At 34.2% G+C, this 15,864-nt stretch overlaps 1 protein-coding gene across 7 annotated transcripts in view; it reads right to left on the bottom strand.

Annotated features, from left to right (window-relative positions):
• The window catches only part of KIF6 (kinesin family member 6), a 159,872-nt gene that overhangs the window by 104,266 nt on the left and 39,742 nt on the right, over positions 1 to 15,864 (bottom strand). For all 7 annotated transcript variants that reach the window (XR_007628874.1, XR_007628875.1, XM_050314852.1 and 4 more), the window contains 3 exons: positions 12,833 to 12,976; positions 8,641 to 8,727; positions 5,846 to 5,949 (listed from right to left, as the gene is read on the bottom strand). Coding sequence is in view for 5 of the 7 variants with exons in the window: in XM_050314852.1 (XP_050170809.1) it covers positions 5,846 to 5,949; positions 8,641 to 8,727; positions 12,833 to 12,976 (335 nt within the window). In the remaining 2 variants the exon portion in view is untranslated. The remainder of the gene's footprint in view (positions 1 to 5,845; positions 5,950 to 8,640; positions 8,728 to 12,832; positions 12,977 to 15,864) is intronic.

Raw genomic sequence — 15,864 nt, 5'->3', positions numbered from 1 at the left:
GAAAAAGATTTTCAAAACCTATTTATAGTGCCATAAGATGCAAACAGGTACTTTGTAGCACTTTCAGAAGAACTCAGCTAACCAAACATTCAATGAATTTCAGTGAGATTCAAAAAGCTTCTATGATCACTTTTGACCACGAGTGTTGGAAAATTGCCTCCAAGATTTTTTCAAGCACCTAAATAATCAACTAAAGCTATGTTATGTTTTCCCACACATCTCACTAATATGAGTTATACTATATTTCATCATGATTCTTGTAACCATATGACATTAGATGACTGGTATAATTTTGAACACTAGAAAACAGGACACTGTCTATCTTCCTTCCACCCCCATACTAAAACAAACTCACTAACCTTTGAAAAGAATTCTACAGTTTATCACCTCTCAATAGTTTCAATGTAAAAGGTGATCAGTTTAAATAGTATAAGATTTTTTTTCCTACTTTCAGTGGCTGTGGAACAAAATGCAGGATCACAGAAAAGTGTTTACACTTACTTTAAGCATCTAGCTTAGGCACCTGCATCAGGAATCTGAACTTTCTGTGCTGTCACTAAAGACTTCATAACACGTGAGAGAAAAAAACGAGCTCTAGAGAAAGACATTGATTTAATAGCATTCTAAATCAGGCATCTGAGCTAACAGTTAATGTGAGACATTTTAAGACTACTTTATTGCTACGATAGCTTCTTTTCTCTTGAATATTGCCTACACAGCTCATGTCTGTCAGTCTGCAAACTTCTACACAAATCAACAGTCTGCAGAGCTGTGTTGACAAAAGGCAAGGTGATACGCCTTTATTTCTTCCACCTTGCAACTGAAATTCAACACTGACATCAGCAAATAAGAAAATTTGCTCTGCTTTGTAAAGGAAGCCATTTGTTCAACAGCTTAAGTATGAGCTTTATATTGTACAACAGTGCAATATTGTTAATACCATGATAGCATACAGATGTCATAATGCTGAAACAGAGAAATGAAAGACAGAAAGAAGTAATGAGATATCCAGGATTTAAGTATGATGAACAATATATGACCGTTGAAGTAAAAAATAGAAGTGTCTGTAATACCATATGTATCTGAAAGAAATAAGGTAAAGTTATTAATAAATTAAAGTGCTAAGCCAGTACTTCCGGTCCTGTTCTTAGAGAATTCCAACTGGCAAAGGCTCTGGAAGCGTGGGTGCTCTGGAACACAGACTGATTTGAAATCCTGACTTTCTGGGCACAGATTGTAAATTGCTAGTGAGCTCATTTATATGATTAAAAAAATAAAAATCCTAAATGAATAAAAAAAAGGACTCTCCTTTTTACTTCTGGCATGCATTTTATAAAAGAAAAAAACCATCATTTGAAGGTAATTTAATTCTATTCTAAAGCATAATGCAGAAGCCTGTGTTGTATTTGGGATGTATTATGTTATTTTCTATTTTTTAAAAATAGTCCAAACATCCCCTTTTTTATTTTTTTCTCCTAAACAAGAAACTAATTCTCCAGCTCAAAGAAATATTTGGATCAGCCCTTTACAGCTAAGGAAGTAGATGGTAAGATCCAAAGCAAGCAATTCAGATTTGGAAGCATTTTATGAACTACATTCTGAACCACTTATGTAGTCTAGCTGAATTTTTTATGCTTTGCTTTTTAAATAAACAAAATGAGAGCAGCAGAATTCATTTATGTTTAAAATTAACGAGAATAAAATAATAAAATAAAAAAAGACATAATAATGCAAATGCTTACCATTTAACACAGAATTCTGAAAGAAGAATTACAGACAGCTGTAGGTTTAGTCACATGACTAAGTTGTGTTGTATTATAATTTACCATTCACAAGAAAAGTCAAGAGCATTTGTTTTCCATTTTGTTTTAAACAGTGAATGACAATACAACAGTGATTCTTAGGAAAGCCTATTTGACACATTTTTTCCTTTCCATTAAATGAATAATAATAAAAAAAAAAATCCCTGAAGACATATATTTGATTTAAGTGTGGAAACAAAGCAACAAAGGAACCTCAGCTTATTCATGTACCAACGTCAAACATTTAGCAAATTCAACTGCATTGAGTAGCCCACTGATTTCATCTAGAATGCCCTGAACATAAACAAGTGGAATGAAGCTCATTATTGCAAGAGACGTTGGGCATTCCTTAAGTTAGTAAGTCAAGAAACACACAAAATAAAATTTTAACATATTATTAATACTTACTTCCTGGACAATGACCAACACTTAACTCCTGCAACATATGTGGAGAGCAGAAAACCTAAGCATTTTGTTAGAAAAAAAAATTATATTGGATCTACATATGTGCCACTGGACTCAGTTTCATTTTGGCATCTGTCTTCTATTGAAAAGTGTACAGGACAACAAAATAAATAAGTACTTAGTGCATGGAGTTTTTCACTGATATGTTTTGTACCTTTGACCAAGTGTGTTCAGAATCAAAGAATAAATTAAATAACTGGCATAGAATACTTTCAGCAGATTAATTTTGCTATGACCTCCCTTAAAATATGTATGACAAAACAAAAGAAGAATTAAAACACATCCATTTTTAATATGACTATACTTTGTACCACTTCTTATTAAATTATTTGCAATAAAATTAACTACAGTAAGACTTTCATTAAAGTCTAGGAATTTTGAAAATATCTATATAAACTTGGATTATTTATAGCTATGTATGTATATACATATATACGTGTTGAGGTACAGTTTATTTAAGTTTAAACAGAAGATATCCCAACTAAGTAAAAATGTCTAAGAACTATTTGAAATCCATAATGACCTTAATTAGAAATTCCTCTCTGTCATATTAAAAAGGCAACAATAATAATAAAATGAAATATCCTACAGTACTAGTCCCCTAAGAACCATTCTTGGGTGGCAACTTGAAATAAAGCACAACACAGTATGTTCTCTTATCACCTACACTATGTTTCTTTTCTCCTATCATAACAAACTGATCTATATGTCTCCTGATAAATAGTATTATTCAGGTTTCATTACAGATGCAAAACTAGATGCAAATCACAAAATAGACATTTTCTAGCAATAGTCAATAATGATTTTAGAAGCCTTCATCAAGGTCAATGCTTCTGTTTGGACTACTCACTTGTATATTTATTCTTTAATGTGAACTCTCCAGATAATGAGTAGCTCCAAACTCAGATGGCCAGTCTCAATAAACAGAATTGCCATAAACATTTGTCATGTTATGTATTGATAGACTCTAACTGAAGACAGAGCACTTAGATACTATTTGCTGATTGTCATAAATGCTCAGAACATTTATGGACCTCAAGTTCAGACATGTAAAATCAGTGTGGTCACAAATGTCATTGACATATGAAAGCAAGCTCAAAAAGTATACATGTTCAAAAAACCATAGAAAGATATTTTCATTGAAGTAGTGGCTTTTTTAACTATCATTTGATTATACTTTCATTTGGGTGTTTAGTCCACACCAGTTGTTTATGTGAGCATTCTGTTTGCAAGACATACAAATGCAAAATTCATAAACTCTGACATTTGATATTTTCCTCCACTTGAACTGTTTTTAAAGACTGACTGAGCTTGTGACATTCCATTCAACTACAGCATACAGTACTAATAAGCCAGTCTGACTCATGTATATGATAGTTATTCTCTAGCACTATCTTTGGCTCTCTGCTCGAAAAAACCCTGTATATCCTATTTTTTTGTTTCACTTTAAATCATATAAAAAATAATGATCCTTGAAAAACGCCATTATATGGCACTGATGATTGATTAGGGTACTTATTTGAGGTCATTCTTGTTTACTAGTGATATTCAGGAAAAGTATTATATCCCAGTCATCAGTACTTAAATGTTGTTCTATATTTTAATTGCAAAGTGTTTGTTCCAAGAAAGAACTTATTTTTAAAGTAATGAACACATATGGTACATGAGCCTGAGTAAACATAAATAAATGATAAATTCAAAATTTAAAATTTTGTGTTGGCCTAATACAGCTGAGATCCTTGGAAGTTATTTCTCATTTTGTATCTTATTACAGGAAAGTCATTAAAGTGTCCTCCCTCCTCCTTTCTGGAGTAATCAGATGCAAAATTCCTTGCTATGATCTCAGAAGAAACCTTTTCTGACAGTGCAATGCGCTGTCTATTGTGCTATGTAGATAAAATGGAAAAACATACAACTAATACACTTTTTAGTAAAATTTCTGAAAGAAGGCCTCCCAATTGTATGCTATTGTTCAACTGTATGCAGATGGTACCTTCCTAGTTTTTCTTTACATATCCATAGTAAAATCTTTAATCACCCATTAATCCAATCCCATTCATAAGGCTGCCATTTCTGTGGCAAATAGGCAGCTAGAAAATCTTAGGAAATAAGATTCGTGAGTGTGGTCTTAAAAAAACCAAGTTATTTCCAAAATTCCACTTTCTCTATACAAACTAAGCATCAAACAGGACCACAATGCAAAATCTACATGACAGGCTTTTATAAAAATGTTTGACAAAGCACATCTTTGAATGAATATATGGATTATATAAGCATGTCTGAATAAAGTCACTGAGTCCATCATCTTCTGAACAACTAGTTCTGTCAGGACAAAAAGAAACTAACTAATAAGGGCATTTAATTCTTCATGTAATAAAAAGGAGAGAAACTTCTCAGTTCTTGCTGTTTCTTTAATTTTCTTTCTATGTCTAGTCTTGGTCACATCTAGTGCTACTCTGTAATGTTATTTGTGCATTTGACTCCCACATGTTTGGGTAGAATGATAAATATATATTAAACCAGTAGTAAATGAGGGGACATTTCTGGTTAGAAGAATATGCCAGTAACTGCTCATGTTGAAAATCAATCAGATTAACAATATAAATATATATATATAAAATAATGCTACCTCGCTCCTCATCCTTGATACGGATGTAATTTCATTTCTGAATTAAAACAAAGCAAAAATTAATAATGACAACAATCTACATGAGAAACTCAAGGTTCAAGGTAGCTTGTCCTCATGTCTCCAGGATCTTCTGTATTTCAGGAAAGTGTTAGTACTTACAGTTGTGTTTTGAGCTAGTGCCAAGAGAAATTAAAGTAAGACTAAAAATTCTCACTTTGGTTACTGTTAATGTATTACCAAACAAAATTAGGCAGTTACTACTTTCTTTATAGAGATGAGGTACAGAGATTAAGTAGGTCCATCTTACAAAATGAATTTTTCAAAACTGGAACCTGAATTATTTTCAACATTTAGAGCTAAGTAAATATTTCTACATTATATATAGAAAGATCTTACACTCTGTACTGACCTGTTACAAAAAGCTGCAGGATTTTACAACACTTACATGAATTAATACTGCATTTTCAATAGCATGCTCAGTAAAAAGAAAAATGAATATTTGGCTTTTAAGACATTGATTAATTGTGGATCACAAATGTGAGATTTCCTTTGGTTTATGTCAAACTAACACTGCAGCAGATACTTTTCAGCACAAGAATATTCCTTGAACTCTACTCAGATCACATATCCAGATTTGAGAGAGACTGTTTTTCATTCTGCACTATTATACAACACTTCTTTTTGCCTGGCACTTGACAGGCATTCCCATCCTTTGCGTTTACTTTACTTCACTTCCTCAAAGCTGAGGCTGCAAAAACACAGCCAGCAGCCTCATAGAGCCTTTCATGGAAAACAGCCATTCTAAACTGGCACCTAACTTTACTTTATTATTCACTCAGGGAAGTTTAAAACTCGGAGATGATTTTAAATACTTATGCCAGTAAAGGAAAAGTAAACTGATGAGAAGTATAATAATAAAAGAAAAAATGAAAACAATGTAAGCCATTACTGAAGTAGCTCTTCTTGTGAAAGCTCTGACGTTCTTTGCTTGCCAGTCACCAGCTCCAACTCATCCTTCAAATCCTGGATCTCCTTTTTCAGCTGGACAATCATCTGTAAACAGCAAGGCATAAACCAAACATCATCTACAAATAATAGCTAGTTTATGATTTTTGCATTAGAAGGTTGAGTTTAGGTAAATATTATACTTTGGTTTTATCTTTTTTTAAACAAGGTCTCCTTTTTAAAAAACTGTTTAAATGTCTTAAATACACCAAGCACATTTGTTTTTTTCTTTTTCCATTTATAAAACACAGAAAAGTCTTCCAAACTCAGTAAATTCTTGTGTTAGAAGACATGGCTGTACAGAAAGAGTTCAAAAGATTTTTTGCGAAAGAGAAATATAATTTGACATAGGAATAAAAAGAGCTTTTCTGTCTTGTTAGTTTAGCCTGTTAATAATGAAAGGACACTTAAGAACTGACATCTTTGTTAGAGAAAGGGCAACTACACACTAAAAGTGATTTTTTTTTTTACTTTCCCTTTAGGAAAAGAAGTTCCAAAACACTTTCGTTAGAATTATAGCATACTATACTTGTAGGATGCATCCGTTGCTAACAACAAACTAATATTATAAGGTAACAAAATTAAATTGCATTAATGAATAGTAATGATTGTGAGAAAATTGCTTGGAGAACTGAACTTGATTTTTAAATTCTAATAGTTCATTGTCGGAACACTACTTTTGGAAAAAAAATCTGTATGAAACCATATTTTACAAATGAAAATATTCTAAATATGCATTTGATTATTTCTTTTAACTCTAAACCTACTCAACATATTTTTTACAATGAAAGTATGAAAGGCTAACATTATATTTTATTTAAGGATCTCTTAAAGTGATGAACTGTTAATTAGAAAAGTGGCAAAAACACTTTGTACTTAAAATGTTTTAACCTAATTCCATACTGCCCCACTCTGGTGCCACACACTGATGTAGTCTGTGCCACTTTCTGAGTCGAGCTAATAAAACTTGGGGCTGGAGTATAAAATGGTAGACAGCTGAATGATAGCTGAATGATTTCTGTTCAATATTCAAATTTGTTAGCATGCTTAATTTCAATCTGACAACAACAGAAATACCAGCTTCAGCATGTGGATGAAAGATTGATTTTCAAGTATTATTAAGACAAGCAAAAATCTACAGAAGCAGAATAATTCAATTTCTATTTTACATGAATACCAGAGGAGAGGAGATTTAATTCAGGCTCAAGACTTTTCAGTTTAAATATTTGGTCTTGAGTGAGAGAGGTTCCAAGATGAGTAGCTTAAAAGTACAATGGGTATAAATTCATCTCCTCTAGTAAGATAAAAAGTCAGGAAGTCTCCATTATGTAGAATAAAGTTTATCCAACAGGCAGACTTAACTCAGATCTATCAAAAAAGTATTATGAACTCCCTTTATAAAGCATGTATTCAACTCACAGATGATAAAAACTGCCAATAAACTGTGTTGGATTTTTATGAAAAAAAAAATCCTAAGTCGAGCAATTTACTGGATAACCAGGTTGCATGCTGGGAATGTATTTAAGGCAGTTAAGATGGGCAACAAATTCCACAATGAGCACAGAGCCATATAAAGTCAAGGTACCTGTGTACCCCTGCCTTTTCCACAAGGGGAGGTGGTTTTCTAACTCTCACGAGTCCACTCTGCTTTACTTGCTAAATGATCCTGCAGAGCAAGACATACCAAACTTGTGGAGTATAGCTCCACAGGATGTAGTAAATGCTCAGGAGCCTGCATGTGTTCCACCTCAATCAAAGGCTTCTGTGGTCATAGAAGAAATGTTTTGCATGATTTGCTACTATAAAGCCTACATAGGAAAGAAAAAAAGAGGACAGACAGACAGAAATGAAGAAGTTTTTCAATGCCTACTGGGTTTATTTTTTGGCTTTTCTTTTTTTCTTAAATTGTGATGCTGTTACTATTAGAAATTGGGTGGAGAGATAAATAAATAAATAAAGAATAATACTACTACTAAAGAAAAACAGCCGGAAACCTGTCAAGAATCTTCTATTCCCATTGAATTTCAAGGACAAGTGACAATAACAACAACAACAAAGCACAATCATTAACAGTAACTGAAATATGGTAATTACCATCAAGTAACAATTAATGAAATCATTAATCATCTAATCCCCAAGTTTTAGACAACAGATGATTCTTACATTATATAACCTAACATTCTCCAGATTGTAGAAATCCATTTTCTATCTGCTTTATTTGTCTACATTTTTTTTTCTAATGAGAACTTCTCAGAATTCTCTCTTCCTAGCTAGAATGTTCCTTGAACCAGTTTCATGGAAGAACTGCATCTGTATGTTTCTTAGCTTTATAATAAATAAATAGTTTCAGTGCAGCAGTGTGCTTTCACCAAGTGAGTAGTAATCTCAGTATATTTTTGAAGTGTTTTAGAGCTATCCAATTATGTGTTTTTATGATTTAGAAATTAACACTCTGAACGAAACAACATAAAACCGATAAAGAAAGTGACCATTACTCCTCAGATGCTTTAAGAGCTGGTAAAGCCTTTGGAGGTTTTATAAAGGTCCACTTAATTATAGTTATGTCCAAAAGAAAAAAATAGAATGATAGTTATTTTATAGCAAACAGTTGGAACTTGCATCTAAAAACAATTTATTGGGATGATTCACTATAAAATTCTCAACACCAATTTGACTGCTATTGATTATTAAAATGTAAAACAAGCAATCTCCTTCTCTCTGCCCCCAGACAACTCTCACCAATCTGGGGTCAATTTCTTCATTAAGAACTGCTTCATTCTTAATGAGAGCAACTCGCTGTGCAAATCTGCAGGTTGATATAGATTCCTGGAAAGAAAAGAAAAGTAAAAGAGAGAGAAAAGAGAAGAATTTCAGTTAGCTTTGCATCAGGTAAGTAGACCAGACTGCTAATGAAGTCATTAAACTATGTTTCTATCTTTTGAGCATTTTACAGAAATATTCTATCATTTCATATTCCAAAATAACAATATTCAAAGGAAATTAGGTTAGCATATTAATGACAGTGACATATAAAATTGTTAAATCATAGTACACATTTTATTGATGCAGTTAATCTCCTGATCAACTGTGTTTCATATAAGTCCCTGACTGGCACTTTAGGATAACAAAGCCATGCTACTCAGAAGGTAATAAGGTTTGAATGATGAGAAAAAGAGAAGATTATATAAAACTAATTTTTTTTTTGGTTGAAAATGGGACTATATCATAATATGTAAAAGACGGTGGGAAAAGAGATGAAGGGAAGAGTGGAGGTCCAGGAAATAAGAGAAACAAGCTGGGAGACTTGGCACTAGAAGGCATACAGGAGAACTGAGATACCAGATAAAAAATGTCTAATGACCCTAACATGGGGTGAAGGAGAAAGGAAAGCTGAAAAAAAAAAAAAAGATACAAGTCTGAGTTTGTGGAGGAAACTCTGTGACAACCAGTGTGTACTCCCATCTAGGGCATAGAATGAAATCAAACATCCTTATATGTATTGTTCCTCCTTTGAAATCAGCTGATACTTGAATGTCAGACCCTGCTAGAGAACTGTATGATAAAATTTTCTGAGATGTGTTATACTGCATTTAAAAGGGAATTTACATGTACTTTACTACTGTAATAGAACTGATTTTCAGAATCAAAGTAATTCTGCAGTTTTCAGTCCTCCGACATATGAAAATACCAATTGAAATGTTATGTTCATATAGTTCTTTTCTTGCAGAACTTCTGTCTCTTTCAGTGTTTGAAGGGGTGGTATCTGAATTAGGGTTACATGAGGAAAAATACTAGCGTTTCTTGCCAAAACATAACATACACAGAGAGTCAAAGGAAAGGAAGGCCTTACAATTAAGAGAGTTGTACACAGTATTAGCTGGACTCTATGTTTGCCTCTGCTGTACTGTTCCTGTGCAGTGATGATCAGCTAATGTGATTTTAATTAAGTTCTGTATATATATTGAGTACAGTTATATGTACAGTACACATATATACATTTCCACCAGATCTCTTTGCCCTGTTTAGTGTGAAGCATACATTAAATTAATGAGTAGCTAATCAATTCAGTTCTCGATGTTCAATATGTAGGCTTACAATTTATTCTGTGCCATGAAAACAGTAATCAAGCCTGACATCTAATTTCCCAATCATTTTTCTACCATGCTGATCATTACAGCACCTGAGGGCTGTAACCTCTAGTTATTGCTTTGCTGCAAGTGTGTGGAATGACTACACTTATCAGAAAGGAAACTGAAGTCAAAAATACCAAAAAAAGTATATGCAGCTGCTATCAATATACAACCTTCTGTTCCAAACACCTTCCATTTGGCTTCAGCTACAGCTGTAATAAGTAATGTATCTATAAATCAGAATCAACATCTTCATTCAAACACTCCACAACACTAGCACAAAAAATGTGATGCAGTGATCTGAGAAATTCCATATAAACTCATTGGTAGAAGTAGGGATATAATCTAGTTCTCTAGGATAATATTCCATTTGTCCTCTTCATATGAGGGCCCTTTCTTATTTTGAGTTTTCTGCTTTGTTGCTTTCATTGCAAGAAACAACACTAGATCTTTAAGAAAGGGGCTTTTATTTTACAACTTCAATTCCCACTGGGCAGTAGCTGTCTTGTGTTCCATTTGTGAATGAAATGTATATCCCATGGAAAAAAATAAGCAAACATGCAAACCAAACATAATGACTCATGCAGCTATCCTAATTCTGACATTTTCTAATGACTTATCATTAATTGATAGCAATTGACTTATCATCAGTTTATATTATTCAGATGATACTAACTTATTATCTGTCTGGTAATCATATTATTTGGACATAGATTGTGGGAAGCAAGGAAGAGATTTTTGGTTTTTTCTTTTATTTTTTCTTTTTATTGTTGAACAATAAGATCTGTTGTGTGGATTGTATATGTTAAAGCAAGAACATGAAAATTGGCAGTAGCTTACTCTGCATAACTGCTTGGGCTAAATATTCCCAAAATAGAAATGTAGAACACAATGTGAACACATATACCTGATGAATTGATACACAAAAGGGTGCTAATCCCACAGAGCCTAAAATAAAATTAGCAAACTTACCCAGTTGCAGTTGTAACAAGACAATATGCTTGCACAATTACATGTTTGCAAGTCTGAACGATCTGTTTTCATTTAACAGCTAAGTCCATTTTCTAAAGAAAAAGAAGTCTACAACTAGACGAAGTATGGTTTTAGTATAATGCTTTCCACTGTATTTCAGAAAACAGTCTTAGGCTAAATAGGTTTTTTTTCTTGTTTATTCATATTAGAATGCTTTGATGTTAATAAAATCAGGAATATATTATAAATGGCTTGATTGGGGGTTCTATGTATTCACATCACTACATATTTTAGAATGAAATCGATAAGACCATTTCATTTGAAAGGGACCTACAACGATCATCTAGTACAACTGACTGACCAAGTTAAAGCATGTTGTTTAGGGCATTGTCCAAACCCCTCTTAAATACTGACAGGCTTGGGATGTTAACCACCTCTCCAGCCTGGTCCAATGTTTGACCATCCTCTTAATAAAGAAATGCTTCTTAACACAGCCTGAATCTCCCCTGGCGCAGCTTTGAACTATTCCCATTCATTCCATCGCTGGATACCAGGGCAAAGAGCTCAGCACCTCCCTCTTCGCTCTCCCTCCCCAGGGAGTTGTAGAGATCAAAGAAGCCTCCTTTGCTTCAAATTAGACAAGTCCAAATTCCTCAGCCACTCTGCACAGGACATTCCTGACAGCTTTTCACCTGCTTTGTTGCCCTTCTCTGGATGCATTCAAGGACCTTCACATCCTTCTTAAATCATGGGGTCCAGAGCTGCACACAGTGTATGCAGACACCAACACTGCCTACAGCAGGATAATCACCTCTTTGGACCTGCTGGCTGTGCTGTCTCTGATGTGCCCTCTTGGCTGCCAGGGCTCACTGTGACTCACATTGAGCTTGCTGCTGACCAGCACCCCCAGAACCCTTTCTGCATGGCTGCTTTCCAGCCACTCCTCTCCCAGTTTATGTTTGTGCTGGGCATTACTTCACTGTAGGTTCAGAATCCGTCATTTTGACTTGTTAAAATTCATCCCATTAATCATAGCCTGATGCTCCAACCTATCTAAATCCGTCTGCATGGCCTCCTGTCCCTCAAGAGTGTGAACAGTAGCTCCCAGTTTGGTATCAACAGCAAACTTGGTAATGGCCCATTCAAATCCCATTCACATCAGTGGTGAAAATATTGGAACAGAACTGGCCCTAGGACTGAAACCAGAGGAACATTGCTGGAGACCAGTCTCCAGCCAGATGTAGCCCATTCACTACAACCCATTGATAAAAAATACAGCCCTTTTTGTAAACAAAGAGAAGAAAACATCACTACACTATAATTCCAGGGCAGGAAAGTAGTGAAGGGACACAAAAGTATGTAAAAAAATTCCATAAGTCCCAAACTACCCCATCCAATTCCCTCTCCCACCTAGTGAACTTTCCAGCTATCTACCATACTCAGTGAAGTCTTGACTCCAAAGAAGTCTAACAGAAGTTCTGTCAAGGCTTTCAGTAGAAATGCATTTTAATAACTCAAAAATTTATTCATCAGGAAATCAGTAAATTTAAAAAAAAGATCAGTTCAATATTAGGTGCAAATCACTTCCCAACTGCTCCTTGACTTGAGATTACTTAGAGAAAAGCACATTTCCTAAAGGATATGTCTATATCCTAGTGCAATTTCCACAGATAAAATTATCTCCTGGAAACAAAGTTAAGTTTGGGTTTTTTATAAGGATAAGAATTAAAGCATACACATTTGAATTGTAAACTACAATAAAATTCCAAAGAGCAGGATCTTTAAAAAAGCGGAAATATTTTTGTTCAAAATAGATAGAAATAACATACATCTATGTTTCTTTTGTCTATAGAGAGTGTTGCTATCATGGCAGTCATGCAGTTTCCTCCCAGGCTGTCTCTTAGCACTGAGGTCATCATAGAGTTTCGGTAAGGAATGTGGGACCGGTTTTTCTCTGCAAGGGCAATTATTACCTAAAACAATAGCAAAAATAGAAAAGACTTGGAAATTTATATACCTATTAATGACTGACACATAAAAGAACAAAACCAATATGTTCAGGAACTTCAGATACAATAAAACTACACTTATGCATCTTAGCTGCAAAACCACTGGTTTTACTGAATGAATTTCAACTTAAATTTCAGCGTGTTTATATGTCTTTGTAGGAGCTGGACCTGAAAGACCAAATAAATTAAATTTTATCATACGCTACGCTTACAGTCTCTCAGCAACATGGAAACTGAACATGATAAACCCACAGATTTTCTTAAAACACAGGAACTTACTGAAAATATTCCTCATACTTTTTTACCTTAATAACAAATGGATAGTATTCAAGTAAAAACTTCCTCAGTATTTGCTAAAGCATGCTTTAAAAATTATACATTCTCAAAGCATGTACTTCTTAGACGGGTTGATACCTTTATTTCTGAGAAAATGTCTTGGAAAGCAAAGCACAAATAAAAGGGGGCATAATTACAATGTACTGCTGGAAAGAAATAATTCAGTTTAGAATATATATGCCTTAGCCAAGAAGGAAATTGTACACCTCCTATTCTCAGTTTCCCTTCTCAGCTGTTTACATTATGGGACCTAATTATTATTAAATAAAAGGCTAGATTACCCCATGATTTCTTGTGATATAAAAGATTTAAACTGATATCTGTCCAAGGACTGTACTGAAAAACTGCAGCTATGTGAGTTGTGCAAGCTCTCCTAAATGATTAGGAGTTGGTTTTCCTTTAATAAATATTACATTCCAGTATATATTTAATTTATGCTGCATTTACAAAAAGTGTTATTTTAGAAAATTTAGTAGCAACTTTTTTGTGGCACTAGTTTCTCTTTACAATCTTCAGAAAGTTAAAAGTTAAAACTATAAATCTTACACTGGCAGCCCTGAGAGACATGAATGCATAATATGAAAATTACTATCTTGTAAAGGAATCTGGAAAGCCATTCCTGGATCAAGGTTTTCAAATCTCATATATTACAACTTGTTATATAGAAACATGTTAAAACTTTGTTGGTTTATAATATTGCATAGAAACCTCATAGTAGTCTAGCACATACATTAATAAGCACACTCTCAGCCTCTGCCACACAGAGACTATAATCTGAATAGACAAGATGGGAAAAGAGCCAGAGGGAAGATATGTTATTTCCATTAAAAATGGGAACTTTGCTATGGAGAAGTTCATTTTTTCTGAAGCTCATGAAGGAAGTCTGTAGTCCAGGTGGAATCTGAACCCTCCCACACTAACACTGGAAAGCTTTATGACCAACTCTTATGATGCAAAAGCCACTGTGCTGTCATAACAGAAGATTTTGGTCTTAAGTCCCTTTAGTAAAACCTCACCTAAATCACTAAATTATTCTTTACAATCCAGTCAAGGAATCCAGAACAGAAAGAGGAGAATGTGAAGGAGAGGGAAATAATGTTCTTTTATAAAGTGAGAGAAACCACCTGTACAGACTCTGAACCTGGGTCCTCTAACAGCCACCAAATATGATAATCAGAACACTGTCTCCTTCAAGAAGGCATTATTGTCCTTTTAATATACAAAAGAGTTGGTGGTGGTTGTTGTTGTTTAATACTGAGAGATCTGAGCTTAATAATATTCCTAAACTAGGTCCTGTAATATGCAATATGGTGATTGAAATCAACATAATTTAAGGCAGACAGTTTCATTTTGAGTGGGTCAAACAAACCTCTTTAAAGTCTAGTTAATTTTTTAATGTGGAAGTTGTCAGAACTATAATTACTTGCATGCCATATGACATGTTATAGCGTAGAGTAGGTACTATCACTCGCAAATGATTTGACTGAAATGTATGGAAATATTGTTAAGCATAAAGGAAGTCCTGAGACTCACAAGGTTCTGGCATGATATGAATTGTGCCCAAGGGTCCCTGTTCCTGTCCACATCCTTTATGCAAGGAATAGATTTGCACCAGTACCTCATGCCAACAGGCAGCCAGAACTTGTTCTCAGAGCATCCTCAAGAGATGCTTGCAGGTACAGAGCTATCAGATGCTCTGAAGCCATATGCCTGTTCCAGAGGTCTTTTTTTATGTCTGCTATCCTACCTCCCATTTCTAGTAGAGTTTAGCAGCTTAAGCTCTGGACCTTACAGCAAAACAAAAATCAAACTCTGTTGCTGATGTCTTGTAGTTAATTACAAGCATTCTTACTTTTTGGACAACATATGCTTGTTTGCAATATATACTACAGGTCTTGCTGGAAATTATTCAGCCCAAAATCATGATTTTCTAATGAGACACAAATGTATTTCAATTTAAATTATTTAAAAGTTTCTGGTTTTTCTGTTACTCTAGTGTCTGTATGTGTTTATTTTTTATTTGCAACTGGACTTGTCTATCTCGCATTGGCCTTTTTAGCCATCAGCGCGCTTGTAGCAAGCGTGGGTAGAGCCTTTCTCAAATCTTCCTTCGTGAAGCCTAGCCATGATATGTTTATTAGGAAACATCAAACCAAAAATTATCTTTTATATAAGATGTGGATAAATCTAGCATTTGATGACTGTCAGTAATTTCAAATTTTATAAAAAAAAACTTTGGTAGGGATGGGTAGCAACCATTGACTAATGAATAAAATCATTCAACATTACCTAAATGGAACACATGTTAAATGACAGTTCACAGGCATATTCATTAAAGCAGTGAGAACATTGTACTCTATTATTTTGGGGAAATAATTCCATTACAGTGTCAAATCATGTGGCAGTATCACTGTCAAGCTGCAGCTCTAAGTTTAGCCCAGGATACTCTATGTTGTGCACCAGAAGGGAACATCTACATACACACAGTTACAATGCAGTTGTAATTCCAGAACATG

This window comes from Myiozetetes cayanensis, unplaced genomic scaffold, assembly GCF_022539395.1.
Source record: "Myiozetetes cayanensis isolate MyiCay16 unplaced genomic scaffold, myiCay2020 scf2-11, whole genome shotgun sequence".
Lineage (NCBI taxonomy): Eukaryota > Metazoa > Chordata > Aves > Passeriformes > Tyrannidae > Myiozetetes > Myiozetetes cayanensis.
The sequence above is the reverse complement of the archived record's forward strand: the minus strand, read 5'-3'. Positions and strand labels throughout refer to the sequence as shown.